General features: G+C 34.5%; 1 protein-coding gene across 8 annotated transcripts in view; it reads right to left on the reverse strand.

Moving 5' to 3' along the window:
* Positions 1-294: 294 nt before the first annotated feature.
* Positions 295-21665, reverse strand: part of LOC123316050 (dmX-like protein 2) — a 42683-nt gene continuing 21312 nt past the window's right edge. For 3 of the 8 annotated variants that reach the window (XM_044901963.1, XM_044901962.1, XM_044901961.1), the window contains 18 exons: positions 21459-21640; positions 19177-19381; positions 18096-18326; positions 17784-18040; positions 16067-16204; positions 15647-15924; positions 15342-15594; positions 10672-10863; positions 10149-10330; positions 9848-10094; positions 8100-8351; positions 7760-7801; positions 2886-2969; positions 1967-2027; positions 1434-1642; positions 1308-1377; positions 962-1254; positions 295-877 (listed from right to left, as the gene is read on the reverse strand). In XM_044901963.1, the coding sequence (XP_044757898.1) occupies positions 683-877; positions 962-1254; positions 1308-1377; positions 1434-1642; positions 1967-2027; positions 2886-2969; positions 7760-7801; positions 8100-8351; positions 9848-10094; positions 10149-10330; positions 10672-10863; positions 15342-15594; positions 15647-15924; positions 16067-16204; positions 17784-18040; positions 18096-18326; positions 19177-19381; positions 21459-21640 (3371 nt within the window). In that variant the 3' untranslated portion in view covers positions 295-682. The remainder of the gene's footprint in view (positions 878-961; positions 1255-1307; positions 1378-1433; positions 1643-1966; positions 2028-2885; positions 2970-7759; positions 7802-8099; positions 8352-9847; positions 10095-10148; positions 10331-10671; positions 10864-15341; positions 15595-15646; positions 15925-16066; positions 16205-17783; positions 18041-18095; positions 18327-19176; positions 19382-21458; positions 21641-21665) is intronic. The other 5 variants (XM_044901965.1, XM_044901964.1, XM_044901968.1 and 2 more) reach the window with 3 other exon arrangements.

Here is a 21665-nt window from a genome sequence, read left to right on the forward strand (position 1 = left end):
CATTGGTTAATACAGTAACACGCTAAGAAAACCGGAGCGTCTGTTTCACCACGGGAGAGCTGACAGAGCTGTTTTAAGGGCACTTCTACATCTATTTTTGAACAGCCTGTATATCACAAACCAAGTTTTTTCTACACGAAGCTCATCCTCAGGATCTCAGTGCCCCATTTGAAATAACGTCGTGGAGATATCACAAGTGACGCAGGACGCAGTGACGCTTTGGTTGAATTTTACAATAAATATTTTCAACAGTTTGATTCTTTAAAAACGTCAAGTTGAGAAATGAAAAAAGTATTCAGTTAAAATGCTCATAATTTATTAAATAAAATACATTGAAGCAACAGTAACACATTGAAATTCAATATTGGTTTCTATATTCAAGAATATAATACATTGCAGAAAACTGCAACACTAAAGCTTGAAAACTCATTAGCTATACAAACGAATTATTATTACTTTCAGAATAATATTAGATTTTTCTATAATAATACAGCCTTCAAAATACCACAATTACAATACTCGACTTAACCGTACTCGACTTCGATCAATTATACAGAAAAAAGTGAATGAAAAAATCCTGAATCAATTTGCATCACCTTTCCTATAATATAGATGGAATGGAACTAACAACAATATATGTTAAAATTCATATCTTGTATACATATTTCTTATATGGCATAACTTAATGATGTAGTAATGTTTCCCTATCTGGCAATTGTCGTACTTTCATACTGCCATCTGTTCCACAAGAGAATAATCTACCATTTGCATCTAGATGTAGTTGAGTTACTCCTTGACCAATATTCTTGAAGAACGTGCTTCGGGAATGTTCAGATGGAAGGGACATAAGGCAGTGTGGTATCGTCACACCCCAAATCTAACGAAAGAAAGTTCAAGTTGACATAAACAATAGAATTCAATCTACCTTTTTATTGTTGGATTCAATAAACGGCATAATTACCTTGATGTCGCCATCTGCTGATCCAGTTGCAAAATATTCTTCGTGAGGATCCAAAGCAATGCATTTTACGGCACTTTCGTGTGCCATATATTTGTGTCTTATTACTTTAGATCTAACATCCATGATGCATACATCGCCCCTCTTTCCTGTTGAAATTATTATTTGATGTTGTGGTGCAAATACCAAGCTACTGGCCCCTTGATCATGACATGTGAAAGCTACCACCAAAGCTTTACCGTGAGGAAGTATAGAATCCCAAATAGCGACGTTCTTACTTTCAGAACTGTGACCAGCTGTAACAAAAAATAAAGTAAAACCAAACTAATTCTAAATATATTCTTTTTACCTGTTGCCAATAAACTGCACGAACCCAAGAATACGAAGTCACTGATACCCTTATTATGGCACATCAAAGTCTAGAATAAAAACGAAGATAAACAATACTGATTGTCATGGAAATGGAAATACCTACAAAGAAGGGTCTAGTAGCGTTAGCACTCAATCCCACTTGGAAAAGGCTCAAATTCCCATCTGAATCGGCTACGCCAAATTTATTTCCATGTTGTGAAAATCTTACCCTTGTAACCTTCGCATAAGTACCTGGTGGGCGGGGCGTAGCAACTGGTTGGGCGTGGCCCCACTCCCACAGCTGTACTGACCCGTCTTGACCACCAGTCAGATCTAAAACACCGTCACAATATTGAAATATCTGACAATATGCAGGGTCATTTGTTCTTAACCGCACTCAAAATAATGCGCAGAATTTCAATTTGCCAACAATTCGTTGGCAAATCGAAAAATGGGACAATTTATTGAATAATATGCTACTTAAAAGAAAAAAAAACGTTTTCAGGTACTTCCCCATAACCGGATGAGTCATCTCGGATTACACAGTGAGAATCAATTTCATGAAAATATCATTTGTGCTTCTCCATATAATTTTGGGTTTAGTTAAGAAAGAGGACCCTGTATAACGATTAACGAAGAACATATTTTTATACTTACAAAGTGGTAGTAGCGGGTGGGAGCTGATGCGTCTCACATTGTCGATCTTGTGTTTCTGAAGCTGGAGATAAAATAATAAATACATAATTACAATGGGCAAAATATTCATTGGGAAGAACAATTCAACATGCTACAAACTGGCTTTCCATCTTCATTTCAAAGTAAGAAGTGTTAACAGCAAATTAAAATTGAAGCAAAAAGAGAAATATCCTATTGAAAGTGGAAAATCAGTTTCATATCATGAACAACTGATTTCACCATAATCCCCAGACAGATATTTCAAGAAGCAATTTCTATTTCCGAGTAAATTCTGTATGAGAGTATCAGGATATACATATATTAAATACGAAGTGATTTATAACTAGGTTAGCATGCAATACTTCTATTTTAGTTATTTCAAGTAAACCATTTACATCAACTAGCAAGTATTTTCTTGACATCATATTTAGGTACATTGAAATTTGCCAATCATGCAGGAAAATTTAGAGTGCCAAAATATGTCATACAATTCATTCCCAAAATCGGATTCAGAAAAGAATATTCAAACATAAATTATGAAAACTATTATGGACAACATTATACAATAAATAAAAGTACTCTTCTCCCCAGTGATTCACAGTGCAAAAACACCAAACTGACAACAAAACGATCAACTTCGTTTCATAAACAAAGTTATGTTATTAGGCTTCATGATAAAAATTGTGAAGCTGCTTCTTCTTATCGAATGAATTGTACTAAAATAGAACTAATAGTGATCCGACTACAGCGAATTCAGAAATTCAGCTTTTAGTTTTTTCACGACAACATTATGAAACTAATTTTCAATCTAACATCAACATATCTACAAAACACGTAGCAACTAAACATAGGGGTTGAACAAGCATTAGACAAAAGGGTAACTTTTTGGAATAACACACACCGGCCTAAGCATGTGTGCTGAACGTAGTAGAACCAAGTTGACAAAATTTGGATCGTGACAGCCTGGGAAGCTTAACCCCTTCATCTATAGACAAAGGGTTATGTTTATACATAATGTTGTTTATGGGATTAAAAATATATTATTAAAACCACACAAATCCACGCATACGCACACAACCAAATTTACTGCGTACTCAATACTAAATCTTTTATGAAATGGTAACTTTGTTTATGTTATGTTCCGCTTAATGTCAGACGCAGCGGTTTTGGGAAAGATATACAGTATGGTGCAGTTTATGGAATAAATTCGAAAACCCAATTTTTTTTAAGACATGCTGAATCTCGTCGTTTTATATTAAACAATTCTTGATATTCATCGATTTATGCGAAAGAGATGACGTCAACAATATTTTTTTTCAATGGGGAAGTATGTTATGTAACACCCTTAGTTGAAGTTCTTTCAATTATCTATTCAATGGTACAAATAATTATAGAATCTTTCGATAATTTATTGGTTTTCGTCTCAAATTTTTTTATTACAGTGTTATTATTCATCATGGTTATTGAAATACAATAAATGCTCAAATTTATGACCTTCAGCAATAATTCCACGAGAATGTCGGGCTATTAACTTATCTTCAACAGTTTCCAAGAGTTCTGGAGTGTGTAATATCACGTCGGATGCGATCTTTCAGCTTATCAAAATTATATTATATTCTGTTGATTTTGATTCACTTTTCAAATACTCCCAAAGGAAGCTTTCAAGACACTTTCGCTCATGTGATATAATGTAGAGGTTCCTTTAAAATGTCACTTTCCTGAAGTGACGTGACATGATAACACGTGAGTTCACGTAATGTAATACCCTTCGCACCTTTATAGGACACATACACATACCACTGATGACTGTACAAAACACACTTCTCAATGGAGTATAGTGGTCCGAATGAAACATGGATTTGATTTTAAACACGTCTGGCATTTCGCACAGCTACGTCTGACATGGCTCGTTTGAAACCCATTGAGTATTCACACTTTTTTGAACTACTGTAACGTCTCGGTTAAAAACGCTGTTGACATTAACCTGAGATGAAGAGCCTGTAAGTAACTATTCATGTTCAAGTTCAAGTACTCCAAAAAAAAATAATTCATTTGTCCTTAAATCACCGGAAAAACTTTGAATTGTTTATAGCTCAACGTACATGGGTGAGTAAAATAAACTAATTGGTGATCAAAACCAGGGCACAGAAATCTTAAAAATCCTGTCCTGCTAGTTTAACGCCGCTCAAAATTACTTCTGATCCGGATGAGCTGTAACTTGCCTAGTTTCCTCACAAAAACAAAATTTGAAGAAAATATATAAATGTCATTTTGAGCCACGAATAGAATATTATGTTGTATCTCATTTGGTTCGCGGATGATGTGATGATTTCTAAACTTAAGCAACTACCGATATGTGTAACAGATGAAGAATATAGATTTTTTTCTCAAATATGCATACTGTGTTAAGGGTGCAGTAGGTTTGCGTTATATATTAAAAATTGTGAGTCGAACTTGTACCAAGTACAAGTTACGGTACAGTGTACAGAAAGTTCCAAGTTTGCTCTATATGGAAAACGCTTTTCGAATTTATTTGTCGGGCATTCCCTATCAAAATTGGTGCATTTTCAAAAACTTGCATTCTAGATTGCAAAACTAAATTAGTATTCAAACAAAAATAATAATTTTAATCACGAGTGAATTACTCTCATTTCCGATATTATCCAATAATTTTTGAATAAAGCTTACTGCATTCTCCAGAGGAATTGCTGAACTTACTTTTATCGCTTTAAGAAAGCAATTTTATATAGATGCTTTATACAGGGGTTTCGGTGAGTGACTGTACAAACTTATATGACAAGAACTCAACAAAAGAAACCTAAATCCGACTTGCAAGTGTCATGTGATTCTACTCATTACAGAGATTAAAATGGGGTAATTAATGTTTCTGCAAAGAAACATCGTATCGTATACTCCATTCACTTTTATAGAAGCACTTTCAAAAATTTCAAAATCAATGGATTACATAAATAAAATGGAATTGCACAATTTTGTGTGATCAAAAGCATCCAAGCTATTTTGCGAGAATTATTACAATATCAGATGAAAATATCAGATTTGTGTTCAGAGATGAAAGTGATATAAGTTCTTTAACTACTAATCCAAGAGGATTACCTACATTTATCTCTTCTCAAGCATCTGCATGTTATGTGTCAATAATTTAATATTCTTTCAAAGCAGAAATAACTATGTACACTTAAGCACTGATTTCTTGTAATTTCCATGCGAATAACTAGATAAGGTATCCCTCCCATCAGTTCTTATAAACTTTCATTCATTATGTTCATCCCATTTTTTCGAATTCATATTTTCCGAAGTGAATTCACATTGCCATAATAGTATATTATTTAACGAGCGGTAATGTAGGTCATAACTCACGCAGATGAAGTTTGCAGCGCGAGCCGTAGGCGAGTGCTGTAATTCATCAAGTGAGTTATGACCATTACCGCAAGTTGAATACTATACTTTATCTACGACTTTAACAATAAATACTAAGATACAAGTACAGAGAAAGAACTTTATTGACAAGTCTCAATAGTGACCTACAACAGTACTATAAAAATTTTAGTTTAAATTTTCGGGCGATAAATTCTGTATGGTAATATTAGCAGCTCGTCTTACTTCTGGAGGTGTACATAATACTTCATCTTCATTATCTGAATTAATTCTTTCGAGCAAAATATTCACAATAATTAGTTATCAACTTAATTTGAAAACGTCAAAATTATTCAAGTGACATTCCTCCCCTCAATATCAATAATGGACTGTTCCCTTTCGGCCAACCGGCTTGTAGAAAAAGCACAGAGCCGGTTCGTAAATCTTTTCTGATTTATTATAGTGAGTTATAGTAGTGAGTTATTATAACTCACGTTGTTTGTTTACAAATACTATTAATTGCTCAAAAGCATTTGAATAATGAATATATAAATTAATAGGAGTAGATAAAATTCGTTGTTTCCGAGACCAAAATTTTTTTTTGGCAAAAGTCAAAACCTCACATTTTCGTACTATACAGTGTGAAATGCGCCAATTTATCAGTGCCAGCCGACTGCTTTCATGAAAGTGAATGGAGTATAATACATATCTTCGATCGTTATCCTATGGATTTGTTCGAATGTCGATTGTTGTTGACTGTCTTTTATTATCAGTGATAATCCATCTAATTGAACTTGAAATTACCATTATCAAATGAGCTTCCCCTCCTTTTCACATGCCTCCACCGAGCTCCACTGAGACCTCGTGGCCCATGTTCAGTTGGAGAGATCCTGATACATACCGACAAAAATGCCACAAGTCGACGGAAAGGAGTTTCTCTCACCATAAGAATAGTGTGTGTTTTCTAAGTTTGTTGTCCTCAGGCTTAGCGGAAGGTCTCTCAATGAGAAGCCTCTATTATCTGAGACTCTTCGTGCTCCATTAAGAGGAAATCTTTCTGTCTAGCCATTTGATCAAAGAAGATCAAAGCTACGAAGAGATGTTGCTGCACATACCAACACATTCAGGTTTTTCAAGATAAGCGAATCTCACTTAATCTTGGAAGATTAATGTTCTGAATGAGTATAGTGAATCAATCGACTCAGAAATGATTCAAATCTTTTCATTTTAATGAAGTCTCCAACAGTAGCGTACCGTAGGGGGGGGCGGTGGGGCGGTCCGCCCCAGGCCCCGCACCAGCATAGGCCCCCAAATGATGGGCAAAAAAAAACCACACATGGACATCACTACAAATGCTGAAGTTCATTATTGAAATGGACTTTCGTGAATCACTGCCAAACATAACAGAGGCACTCAAACTGTTTCTTACGATTTGTGTGTCCGTGGCTTCTTGTGAGAGGAGTTTCTCAAAACTGAAATTGATCAAAAACTATCTCCGTTCCACAATGAGCCAGTCTCGTTTAGCAAGCTTGGCCATACTATCGATTGAAAATGACGTTGCAAAACATGTCAATTTTGACGAATTAATCCAACAATTTTCAGAAGTCAAGTCTCGCAAAAAAACATTTTAATATGTTCTTTGTTTTTACTATTCATTGAAATTTGTATGTCTTGTTTTCACTCGTTACTGTACAACATATAACTATGTAATTTCAGAGTAAAATATATTATGTAATTTTAAAATTAAAAATCATTATAAACATACCTATTTATGTCTGTTGTCTGCTACCTTCATTGTGCTTGATAGTAATTTATATTTGTTATCGAAACTGTTTGAGTGACAGTGAAAAGACTTATTAGTGTTACTATGTGGGGTGTTCATCACGATGCATTAAAACTAACCTTCAAAAAATTTTGAGGAAAAGTTTCATCTTTAAATATATTCTATAGGGCCCCCTCATCAAAAGCCGCCCCAGGCCCCGAACTATGTCGGTACGCCACTGGTCTCCAACTCTCCAATGGCTCCTAGATTTTGATTTTTCTTCTGAAGTTAGCTCAATTCAAGGTTCTTTTGATGAATTACTATTTTAAGATTGCATTTCGGATTATTAAGTTCAATAATAATCGTACTACTTTAATCAGTCGTACCACTCGTACCATATCTAATTTCCCAATAAGTCTTTTTTCTTTTAAGTCCGATTATTTGATCATAGTACAAAAGTTTTCAATTTGACCGTCAAAACAATTGTGCTAACCAGTTCTTTGTGCAATTATACTTCTCATATAAGTTTGTAAAGTCACTCACATGTTTTAACCCAGTTCACTTTGAATTTATTCTATAAAAAGTTAGGTTCAGTCACAAACTCATTATTTGAAATCCTTTGTTCAACATCAACTCACCAATTCTACTTCCACGGAAGTTTGATAACCCTTTGATGAACACTTCAAATGAAAGTTTAGTGTTATTGTTTGTGCCTTGATAATTGTCCTAAACAAAATATACCTTAACCTTTCACTGACTGTATTACAGAGCACACCTTATTTGGAATTCGTGAAAAATGGATAATGATTTTTTTTGGCAGGAATCAATTAGATATTTCTTAAAAAATCAGTTAACTTCGCTGTAGAATATTTGTGATTTAACCAAAATAAATTTTCAAAATAATTTGTCGAACCCATAAATATTTTTGAATATGTTGTATTATACATTCAGTAAAGGAGTGAAGTACATTCAACTTACCACACTGGTACCACGGCCACTCTGACTTGGCATTGTACCTTGCGGACTTCCAGGTTGTGTATCCTTGGCTTTATCCCCTGAACTTTGTATGACAAGGAAAGGTGGAGCACTTGAATCAACTATTTCTTTATTCATATTAAGAATGTCTAATTCACATTCGTCCTCTAACCAAGCAGGAAGTTCCAGTAGTAAGGATATATCCATTTCTTGAAGTTCTCTAGGTGTGGCAATAACAATCAACCCAGTTGACACCTACAACATATACAGAAAACATTTTCATCACACAATGTATTGAGAAGAGAACAAATTATGAAGCTATAAACACAAGCGCACATCTTCCAAATTAAAGCTGTTAAAAGGTATAAGAATAAAATCAATATATTGTTTTCGGGCTCTTTAGCCGTGGTTTTTTCGATGTTCCACCTAAAGTTTCGCCTACTATTACGGTAGGCATCAATCTCAATCAGGTATTGATAGAATTCCTTCCGATTGCGGAAAGGTGTACATCAGTACAATATTCAAACAGGATTAAAAGTGTACGTTCGAAGTGCATCAGAAGATTGCCAGATTCAATATACTGGCTTCGAACAAGAAGATTTACAAGCACCAAAAGCATGGAGCTCAATGAAAACTCTTGAACCACCAAAAATCTACTCATTCTAGTTACAAAAACTGAATTAAAAAAATCTACCTATTTGAAAATATTCTGAAATGAAGAAATGAGGATGAACACCAAAAATACCGCTTTTACATTGGATGTGTACTTTTTTGAAAAAGTAACCCGAAAGCTCGAAAACTGCTTGATCGATTTTGACCGAAATCAGTAGGCTTGGTCCCGCTTCAGATGAGCACCAACGTACAAAATTTCACATCTACATATTCGAAATTATGAACTGTCTCGTGCCAATAAACTATTTTTTTAATTTGAATAGCTAAAAATTTCCACTAAAATCAATCATCATCGTGGTCATGTATACGGAAACATGTTTCCTCAAGTTTTGACAGAATGTTTTTACGAATGAATTGCTATAATAGACGAAGCTGTTTGACATTTTCTGGCTATTGGTTATTACGAAGTAATTTATAAATTTGGTGATAAAATTGTGTTTCACTTAGATCTTTAGCCAATTTACTCTTCAACATCACCATACTATTGGTGCGTTCTGCCAGTAGATTCTATTAACATTAACACTTTTTGTTTCGAGTCGTTTCAGAACAAGAAGTGTCAATATCTATTGTTCGTTTCAGAAGTAGTAGTTTCTCGAATCAACTCTTTGAGCCCCAGCTCCAGAAAAAGAGGCTCTGTAGAAGTCAGTTTATGAAACAGGACAAACCATTAAACAAGAGTAAATAAAATAGGATTTCCGGCGTTACAGTTAATCTTTGTTACTGTTTGGAACTCATAAACCTCTATCGCGTTTAAACTATCTAGAAAATATTTCTTGAATCAATGTTTATGATTATCATATATATTTTTTCTGGTATTTTGTGGAAATAATCAGTGATGGTGGTGATTCTTGAAGAGCATATTTTCAACTGCAACCGTTTTTATTAGGAGGAAAAATAAGAAAATAAGATATAATAAAATAAAATTATCGTCGTTGAAAAGTGTAATTTGTTCATTCAAACTTACGATGGGTAGGCAAGAATAAATTACAAAAAAATGAGGTGAGACTTTTCATTTGAATGAATACATTCTGACAATGATAGGATAAAAGATGGGGATAAGTCAGGTCTCAAAAACTCACCTGATTCAAACTGAATGCAGCAATAGAGTCTTGCTCCTTATGAATAATACGCACAGGTTCCTGTACTGGAGGTTCAGGTTGAGGATCATCCCCATCTATAGAATTAGAAGAACGTCTCTTTCCAAATACCGCTCTTATAAATATATCTTGAACTCCTTCTTGGTGAACCAGGTAGGTCCAAAGACGTCGGGCGGCAGCTGCCGAGTTTTTGGTACTGAAGGGCGTGTTTTGTGGCTCCAACAGTTGCCTGAAACGATTATACGAGTAGTAAAAAAATTTCACCATTCCTTTTTCTCAAAACCTGTATTTTTGTATCGGTGGCCCATATGTACTTTCTACGAAACAGCCTGGGATGTATTCCAGAGGAGTTTGTCTCATGTCTAGTTCCTTCTTCAATCTTTCCTGCCAATTTGTGATTCGCCTCAAACAGGAGTGAATCAATGGACTTGCAACTGGTAATTCAGACGATTCAATACCCGCAATCTGCAACATAAATATAAAACGTGCGTTCAAGAATATTCTTCGTCAAGTAGGCTATGTAAGGTGAAGGTCGATATTATGTTCTTGAATGTTGTGTTTTACATTAATTCGCTCCATTTTCTGCTTATAATTCAGATATAATACAAATTGTCAAGTGAGCGTTTAGAATTTTGCGAGAATATGCTAGAATTATTACTCTTCAAGAGCTTCCGCAAGGGTTAAAGTGAGTATGTTTAGATCAAAGGCTATCTATCAGATTATTGCGTGTTATGATCTCGACTCGCGAGTGATATTAAACCTGTCTTCTTAGGCACTCTTTATGAATTATAGGGCATGTTACTCACAGTAAGAAAATCGTTGAGTTTCATCTGAGCTATTCGAAGACTAGCTAATTTCAGCACAAGCCAAGAGTATGAGTTCGGATCAGAATGTTCTGTATTTGTCGTCGATAAAGCAGGAACGCTGTTGTCGAAAACATCTTCGTCTTCGCTTTCGGAATCACTTGATCCTTCATCGATGTCGGAAAGTGTCTCGGGCTGAAAAACAAAAATAATTATTGTATCTGTCAAGAGTTGTATTTTTTGAAAGGCTAAGTGAACTGCATCCTCGAGCGGCCAATATTCAAGGACCATAACTCATTAAAAAGTTAAAATGTAGTATTGTATTGAAGCAAATATAGTTTAAAGAAAACACTTTCATATAAACCTAATAATCAACGAATTTGCCATAAAGAAATCCCGGACGAAAACTATGGGGAAGTTTTTATATTTTTCAATAAAAATTTCAAAAGAAGTAACTGAAAGATGAAAAAGTAGATAACTGATTTGATGGTATAGACAGATAAACAATTAATAGAGTAGTTTTATTTAAACAAAATGGACTTTTCTCTTAGAAGAGGAAGAGAACTGACGGAAGATGCATTACCAGAGCGGTCATCTATCCAGAAAATGAACTCGCCTATTTCTTTCACAATATTTCCAAAATAATATATCCGATCGAGTTGAAAACTAGTACAACAGGCTCTAAGTCTAAAGTAACGTTCTGAAGGTTCAAGTAAAATTTGACGAAAAGTTTATGGATTTTTGAGAATTCTTTTTTATTTCCAGAAATATGATCCCCACAAAATTTGTAACGTGTCTTTGTATCGGTACATCTAGAACTTGAACTATATATCTACTGAACTTCAATTAAATGGGATGGCTAATAAGCCGAGCCCAACCGTTTGAGACGATTATTTTTGGCTCTAAATTCGAAAATTCATGACATATATCAAAACGTACTTGTTCCTAATGAGCAAAAAAGAAGAAACAATGAGCTCTATACATTTTGTTGTATAATACAAATAACAAATGTCTTCAGCAAATATTTGAAATAGTAACGTTAGCAAATGGATTTAAGCCATAGGCGGTTATTCTCCCGAATCCGGCCCTGTATGTGCGCTTTCTTATTACAAAGGAATATAAATCAAAACTTCTTTTCTACGGTCAATAAGAGGGATGAATATTCCCCCTATATTTTTAGTATTCGTTTATTGTTTCCGATAACCTTCCGGAATCAGGCATACCAAAACAGAACGTTTGCTGGTCTTGACTTTGCTACTGAAGATGAAATCAAATATATACCTACAAAAATCGCGTTCTATCTGGCAGTGACGTGGCAAATCGATTTTGTAAGGGTGAGAAATTGAAGACCTATATTATATTTCATTGTGGGAATAAATATGCATATATAGGGGTGTTTCAGAATAAGGTTCCGTAAATTCGGGATCTTATTCCTCAAATGATTTTATGATACAAAGATTCTATGAAGTATACGTCTCATTGTTTCTGAGATACAGGCTGTTGAAAGTTAAAACAAAAATTGGTTTTTCGAAAATATTTTTGAAACGGTACATGTTTTTTTTTTTAGTTAGGTTAAGAGCATATTTTTTTTAAATTTAAAATAATTTTTTATTTTTACCAGTGGCGTCCGTTCAGACATCCGTGCAAATAAATTTGGTGAAAAAATGGTACACCAATGTTTTTTTTCAAATTTGAAATTATTATCATAAAAATCACATAATTCACATTAAGAATGGTATCTTGAGTTTTTTACCTTCGAGATAAAAATAAAATGCAATTTCATCTGGGAGCTACGAAATTCTAAGATTTCCAAAATCGTCTAGACACAGATTAAGGCAGCTCAGTCGTCTCGTTTACTTATTCAATTATCTCGTTTACTACGACATTGAAATCAACTGCTGATTTTACAGAATAAATTTTGTTTTTAATTTCAACACCCTGTATCTCAGAAACAATGAATCAGAGAGAGACCCATAGTCCATAGAATCTTTGTATCATAAAATCATCTGAGGAAGATCCCGAATTAACGGAACCTTATTCTGGAACACCCTGTATATTAGATATCACGAGTTTGAGGTACAACGAATTGGAATTTTTTCAACTTTTTTTCCCGATTTATCACCTGAATAGCAGTCGATATTTTGTGAAACTAGGTTAAAAAATCAAAAGACAGTGTTTTTGTTTGATCTTCGTGATACCTGAATAGCAATTTTTATTTTATTCCCAGAAACCAGAAAACTAGTAGGCATGAAATTCAGCAGACATTCTATGGGAGCGAAAGAAAATACAACATAAAATACGCAAAACTCCGGAAATTCTGAGGACGTGGCAACGTCGAACATAAAATGTTTTCCTAATCCTCAGCCTTTGTAACAAACGCGGCAACTCTGCTTTAAGTAATTGTTGGTTGCCTAACTCGGAGAAAACTGGAATTTTTCAATCAAAACACGATTTTTTCGGAAAGAAATCGAATATTCAACTTTTTTAAAATTGCAATCGAAATTGGATTCATTTTCCCAAGTTTTCAACGCAGTTTCAATAGTATGAATTAATTCCCTGGTCATATATTCTGAAGAACTTCATACTACATAATACTCAACTGTTCCCGAGGAAGCTCGAATAAATACAATTACATGATTATATTAAATCGGAGGTGTGTGTCAGTGATGGCACAGCTGAACATTGATCGCTCATAACTTGCTGCTGATCTGCTCAGTAAAGTGCGGTCACGTGGTCGATCCAGCAACCAACGGACTCGATCGATGCCTAGCCGCACGGTCGTCATCTGCTGGTTACTTGAACGTCCGCCATTTCCAAATTAGGGGGGTTACGGATGGGTTTCATTTAAGGCACCTCCAAATGTCGGCACTACAGTTCAGTAGTATGCCATTTTTTGGAAATTGAAAAAATTTTTTCAGCAAATAATTACGGTTCAATACCTTCATTTTCTGGAATTATTTTTATATAACTCACAAATCCAGGGTGAATAAAGACAAAATTCATATCTTCTATTTGGTAAAAAATACTCAAACAAGTCAATTTTTGATTTGAATTAGGTAATTTTCGAGGAGTTTATACTGCATCCTCTACCAGGGATCAAGGGTAGTTGAGTTCTTTAAATGGCAACCATAACTTTTTATGTCAGAAATGGATAAACCAACCAATGGTGATTTTTTAGCACCTTTTTGCTGGGAATACTGGTGATTTTTTAGCACCTTCTTTTTATTAGAGAGATGAAATGTTCCAATTTATTGAATTTCGATTTCTCACTTTTTTACGTTTTACTTTTGGGTCAATGACACTTCAAAGGTGATTGATGTTAGTAACATCCCTGATTCGTAGGGTGGTAGTTGATGAAAGATGAAAAAAAGTATCAATATTTTTGTAAATACAGGGTGAGTCTTTGACTCGTACAAATATTTTAACAGAAGGTTTTTGGGGTCAAAAGAAACACCATTTTTCCTTTACCATTTTTTCCGAATAGGCACGCTTTAAAAGACAGGCTGTTGAAAAACCACAAATCTCACAAACTGTTTAATCAAATGAATTCATTCGATAAAACAGTTTGTGAGATTTGTGATATCTGTGTTTGAAAAGGATTCATCACATAAATGAAAATTCATTCGATAAAACAGTTTGTGAGATTTGTGGTGATATCACCCATGTCCAATTTTTTTCATTATGACTATTAAGTACCATAAAAATACCAAATATTTAAAGAACCCAGCTATATTGGACGCTATCAAAGGAATATATGACGTTTTGTGAAATAAAAGTATTCCTCACTTTTTCTCGTATAATACGCCGTTTTCGAGTAATTTGATGTCCAAAAATAAAATATATCTGTGAAATTCGAAAAATTGGGTACTTTGACCGAATGCAACCTTTTTTAAAAGATCCACAGATATTTAGTGTCGCAGATAGTTATTCTGAAGATAATTTTGTTTTTCCAGGGGTGCAACAGCTCATTATGAAAACTTAAAATAGCTATCTATACCTTTTTATCGGAAAAAAATGCTATAGGAAAAGTGTTTTTTTGACCCCAAGATACTACTGTTAAAATAGTTGTACGAGCCAAAGATTCACCCAGTATAAGGTTGGGCATAAGTCTGGAAAATAATTAATATTTCTTCAACAAATAATAAAAGTGGTCAAGAGGATAATCAACATTATCTCTCCTCAACCATCTGCATATTATGTATTCCTAATTTAATTATCTTTCAGAGCAAAAATAAATATATTTAGACAAGCTTCCCTTGTATTTTCCATGCAAATAATTCAATAATAAATAAAGAATCCCTGCAATCAATTTATACAGCTTATATAGCTTCTATCCTGTGAATTGAATTGTAGGGGATGAAATCTTAAGAAATTATATAATTGAGAGCTTGAAAATACGAAATGGAATAATTTTAACCAAAGACCACACTGGTCGCGGTAACCTTGTCCAGTTTTAAAAATCCTTCTAAATGTCTCGCAATATTCATCATGATTATAACCAGATATTCAAACTGTGAATTCGGTGCAGTTTAAATCCACCCAAGAGATCAGTTTTTATCCTTCACATAGAATGTCTATTGGGCATTTTGCCCTAGGAGTGCAAAATACAGAACTGATAGAAAAAGCTGGGGAGAATTTTCTTCATATTGCGGAAATCATAAAAGTATACTCACCTTCGTCAACAAATAGGCCAATATGCTCATCTGTGGCGGTAAAAATTGCTCCCTATAGGTGGGCTTATCCTCCTTCATAACGGAAGGTTGATGACCCAGAAGCTTTGTATTCAATTTTACCCTCTGTTTATTCAACCAATTTGTTGCGCCACCTGTTTCTTCTGTTGGTGTAGCTGATTGAGACTGGTTTGTTCCAGTGGAACCAGAAACACTGGCCGTTCTCAACAATTTTTTTATGCCGCCACCGAAAAGCCTTAAATATCAGACATATAAAATTTTGTCCTTACACATCGTAGAATACTCACAGTCCCCAGACTTCTTGTGTGAATTTCTGTCCAGTTACATGATATAGTATTACACAATCGCATGAACAAAGTCCATAGAGGAGCAAGGATAAGTAAGTTGCTGTGAAAGCCTCACATAAAACAACATTCAGTCTAGGTGTATCTTCGTCTTTCTCTCTCGCTAACAAAGATCTCAGGCTGGTTACACCAGGCCATTTAGAAGGCAAAGTGGTAATCTGATGGCCCTCATTAATTGAGATCCTTCTTCTTCTTCCAACTAGATGAGTGGCGCAACCATCCTGGGAAAGTTAATCAATCTTAATATAGTTAATTGTGGAACACATTACATTCAATAACAGCCACATAGTTTATTTTTATCTTTAATGGAATATGGAAATTGTAGCCTGTTTTATACATTATATTTGTTTTTAGTACTTTTACCTTTGAATCTTGAATACTACTCTTGAAAGTGTCAGAATCACATAGTGATTGATAAATGCAAGCTGACAATGCTATGGCAAGATCTCTGAGTACTAACAGTTGACTCTGGCCCATACCTGGTTGAGCAAGTTCAACCATCTGAAAAAATTAGAATCGTCAAAAAATGTATATGCTTTCATCAAAACTTTGAATAACGGAGGCATAACTCCCATTGATACAAAAATCAACAAATGTTATGATCCAAATCGGACTAGCCAACACACAATAACTCCGGGTACCAACAGAAATATCACTTCATCGAGAAGTGTAGATACTGACCATGTTTTAGGTCTTATTTGACCTTCCACCTCGATGGAAATCGGCAACCACGAGTTGAGTGAGACTAATTAAATGCCAGTAGAGGCTAGGAAGTATTAGCAATATCCCAATGCCACTCTATTGAACAACTGAGCTTAAATTAATAGGCTTCTTCTCTCTTCACTCTATTGATTCACGGTACTCGCCGTATTTAGGTTAAACATTCGTACATCATTTTAGTGAAATATAAAAAGAATCCCTACTGATGGTGTGTTGGGTTGTTGATATTTATATCAGTGAATTCATTGATTATTACTCTCTGTCTTAATATGAAGGCATTATCCTTTCGTTTACTTCGAATAATGCTTTCAGTCATGAAAAAAATTTCCAATAGAAAATGAGCTCTGCAAAGAGAGCGCTGGTTAAACAAAATCTTCAATGTAGCTCTAGTAAAGTGAGAAATGTGATGCGAACAGTAATTTCATCACATGTAATTCAAGAAAAAAGCGAAAAACATCACACAAGGCTCGAAGGCCATATGAATGTTTTACTTCAGCCGCTGACTGAAGTGCAAAATAATCGGCGACTCAAACGTAAATGGCCAGCAGATCTGAAAGAGATTTGAGTTGGAACTGCCTCTGGACAGGACCTTATCACGACAATTGAAAGCATCTAGCTTTAAAGCCAGCAAATGAGCTCATAGAATGATTATTCTCATTGCTTGTAATACATATTATAATAAAAAAAAAATATATAATCCAATTAACTTAATAAAAGCATTCGGTTAGCCATGGAAGAATTTTCCCAAGTTTTTGTTACTAGCACGGAGTAAGGTTGAAATACATGAAATGCCGTTAATGTCAAAACGACGTTTACACAACCATTTACCAACTTCTTTTTGTTGACGATGCAAAAATTCCGGAAATTTTCGCCAAAAAGCAAATAAAAAGTATCTGGAACTACCATTTTGAATTGAAATCCGTTCATTCTAATAGTAACAGTGTTTTGAAAACGACGATTTAACAGACCTTTTAAAACATTTTCAATTAAGTGCATTTAATATGTTCCGTCTGCATCTGAATGACTTATATTTAAGCTACATCAATCAGGAAGATAGTGAGTGAAGACAATGATAAAAAACTTCCTTCTATTAGGAGAGTGAAAAAGATGGAGGCAGTTGGAAATTTTATTTAAAGAAATGTACTGCAACAACAAATTTGGAATTGATTTGAAAATAAATTTCACTTAATAATTTGGAACATAACTCAGGAAGGAATTCACTTTTTAATCAGATTTTCGTCATATACAGTGTGGAATGTGTCAAATTTCCAAGGCCAACCGACGGCTCTTATAAAAGTGAATGGACTATATTCAGTTCTCCGGAAATTCTACTAATCATATTAAAATACTGAATACTTACCGTATGAAGCATATCATGTGTAAGGCATTGTAAATATCTAATTGGATCTGCTATAACTGTCTTACTACTAGCAACACTTGCTGCGAGTAATGGCAAGCTTGTGGGGAAAGGCAAGGGGCTCAAGAGCTGATGATGAGTTTTCTCTTGTTGAAGTTCTTGCAACAATAATACTAATTCCATTCTAACTGAGGCTAAACCTCCAGTGGCTCCATGCAGGGAGCAGTAACTCAGCAATGTTCTCAAGAGAGTTTCATTTGCTACAAAAATGAATATGTATGTATTTTTCTCATAAAATATTATCAAGTGCATTACCTCTCAACCACATTCTTCGTTTAACTGCCCTTTGTACCTTGGCTTCAAAATCGAGCTTTTCTTGAATTAAAATTTCATGCAATGTGGGTCTAGGATTCACTTCCCCTGGCTCAGGTTCCTGTTCCAAATCGGCCAAATCAGATATTTCTGTTGGACTATAGTTACAAAGCTGCCTTAGAGCTTCAACTTCTCTTTCTAGCCAAATATAGAGTTGATACCTTAGTTGACCACCTGAACAAATGGAACGCAATGTTGGAAATGATTTCTTCTCAAGAAATAACTTCACTACATATTTCAATTCATTAGCTATACCAATACATTGAAAGTCTTCTTATGAAGACTTGCTCGATTTATGTGTACAAATGTTAATTTTGTAAAATAAAAGAATATATCGATTACGTCTTATTAATTGTTACGTTGGATGTATTGCATTCCATTGAAAGCACATAATAAAGTGTTAAATTTTGTCACTATTTTTAATATTTTGGCAAAAAACTACTAGCAAGATTTAGTTTTTTTCTTCAAATTACAATTGATGTGTAATTCAAAAAATTGTTTTATTTTATAGATTTTCAATGATTGAAGAGATTACTTTCTAGTAGTTGAGCTTGAATGAAACTTCCTTGAAAAAATTTGAGTATTAATAAAAGTGCTTTTAAATTTATTTCATTAATGTAGTAAGGAATAAATAGCTAATATTTTCTGTTATCAATAAAGAAGGAATATTAAACAATATATCTCAGCTCAGCAAAGCCATGATTACTTATAATGAAATTCTAACTGAAAGGAAGAATTATTTAGTATTCTTCGCAATGAAATGATTGCATAATTTCAAACCTCTACCCAATAAACTGACAGTTTGTTCATTTCACCTCTTCAACCTGTCAAATGTCAATGTGTTAACCTTCACGAATGCGGTTTTTGTATAGGTGTCAGCAAAATTCAATCTAAAACTAAGAAGATCTGTCCGTTAGTGAAAAAACAACATCGAATACACAAGTAAATCCTTGCTGAAAACTCCGTGCCACATTCATTTTAACGAACAGACCTGTAATCCCCGAAGGCAAAAAAAATTGTGTACCATCAACTTCGAATCCAGTGGCCAGTGTAGAGAGTTCTTCCATGAGTATTTTGAGGCAAGCAACGAATTTCAGCTGTTGAGCCATGATATCGATCTGCTGATAGCCATCATCCTTATCTTCATTATCAGCTTCAAATTCTGTATGTTTCTCCTTTTTGGAACCATCTATGTTCATACTTATCATGCCTTCTGAACCTTCAGAGTCCTAGAAATGAAAGAATTAATATGGATGGATGCAGCCCAAAATAACAAATATCAAGTACATACACACAATAATTATCAACAAACTAAGTATAAATTGAATATCCCATTTTGCAATGAAAATTGTTTAAGTAACAATTATCACTTCACAAATAAATAGTTAGTTGGCTTACTCTCTTAACTTCTTACCACAGAACACAAAAAATAATATAGCTAACTTAGCAAAACTTCAAAAGTCCCAACCGCCGTCACTACAAGTTTCGAAGTTTTGCGAACCAATTTCTTACTTTAGATTCATACCCCTGTTCTTACATCAATTCATTTATTGAACGCGAGTTCCTTATTATGCACAACTTAATACGTTGAACATGGATTGGCCAGTGAATTCGATAAAAAAAGATAAAGATTAAGATTTCTTAATTTAGTTTAGTGGGATAGTATCATCCGGGCAGGAAACTTAAATTAAACTTCTTTCAAAACGAATAACAAAACGAACAATACCATTTTTGTGTTTTGTTTTATTTTTTTTGCACAACGCTTTATGAATTCATGAAAACCCTTATAGCAACACAAATATTCAAAACATCTTTTCAAATGAAAAAATGTACTAAACAAATTCCAAGTTTTTCTTCGAGGATAAACTAACAAATTACCACTTTATGGAAAACTAATCATAATTTTTTGCTGCAGGAGTTTTCGAGAATGAACTTTCTCCCTAAAATATGTTCAGACCTCTGCAACTTCCGGTTATACCGGAAACAGACTACTACCTTTTTATTCAAGATGACAGTAGTATATCTTTGCTTAGTTACCTTGCATAAAAAGTCAACGGTTTATAAGTTATTCGGATTCTTATAGAAAAAATGGTTAAAACTGGAGGTCACACTTTTTGGAATAAATCTACTGAGGAAGTTTTTTCCATAAATATTCATCATTTTCAATACATTTTCCGAAATCCGATTTATCCGAAACAAACTATTTAACACATTGACGGACAACGACGTCTATAGACGTTCAGGTCGCTGTGCATGATGTGACGGCATAGTTTTTAGACGTTTATAGACGTCTTCCTATAAACTCGTCTAACATCGACATGACGTTCCTGGACGTTGGAAAAGCGTGATATTATGAAAAAGCGTCACATCGTTCACACATTTTGAGTTTTGTGAACCCCAAAGATGACGATCTTGATCGAATCATTCGCTTCGCCATATCGAGTATTCAGCCGCGACACAGCCATTCAGCGTGTTCAGTATTTGTTCAAATGTGAGAGTGTTACGCTCGAAAATTACGTAGTTTCCGTGTTAAACTTTCATTATAACTTTCTTACCAAATCTATTGAAGAAAAATTTTACTTTTTTTGTTGAAAAAAGGAGAACGCCTTTGGACGTCAATGTCATAAAAAAATGAAGAAATATGTTTATGTTATGACACTGACGTCTAAAGCCGTCTGTTGTTTTTTTTCCATATTCACATCCTCACATCATTACTAATATTTTGATGTATATCACTCCAATTTTGAACCATATTAAATCAGTATACGTGCGCGTCATATCACAAGCAACTGCCAAATAGGTACTGTCCGTCAATGTGTTAAAAACAAAAATCCCGATTAACCGAAAAAATTCGCATTTTTTGAAACACGTCTGGGAATCAGGGATCCAGAACTGGAAGGGCCTCTTAGGTACCGAAATACGACGAAAAATGTGTCGCATTGAGAGGGATGATGTTGGGCAACCCATCTCTTTCTAATGGTTCGGCGACAAATCGAACAACCGCATCAGACGTCGGACGTAGCAGTCGTATCACTTGAACGCCCCGGGTGTTTTTGTTTACATTGTTATAACCCAATTGACACAGCGGAGAGAGAGATAGATTGCTCTATATCTTCCTTTTCAGTCTTCCTCAGTTTGCCTGCATCTAGATGCCGTTCCAGTTTTTGTAGAGTTCACTGGCGATACATGTTTGTTGATAAATCCACACTTTCTCAATTCTATTGAGATTTCTTAAAATTCTTCGATATCGCTAAACTAAGAAGAGAGTAAGATCGAGATTTATGATAATATAAAAATAATAACTACCTTATCCTCTTCATCATCACTCCATTTCAGTTCGAAATCATCTGTTTTTACACCAAAATTTGTCGCAGGGGCTCCCCAATCCATAGCACAGGATTCAAGATTGCTCTCGAGCTTAACACCATCCCAGCTCAGGATGCCTGTATCAATCTCAGGTGCTGTTTTAGTTTCTTTTGGTGTGGAAGCTATGGTTTGATAAAAAAAAGTTTA

Source organism: Coccinella septempunctata, chromosome 6 (genome assembly GCF_907165205.1).
Source record: "Coccinella septempunctata chromosome 6, icCocSept1.1, whole genome shotgun sequence".
Taxonomy (NCBI): Eukaryota; Metazoa; Arthropoda; class Insecta; order Coleoptera; family Coccinellidae; genus Coccinella; species Coccinella septempunctata.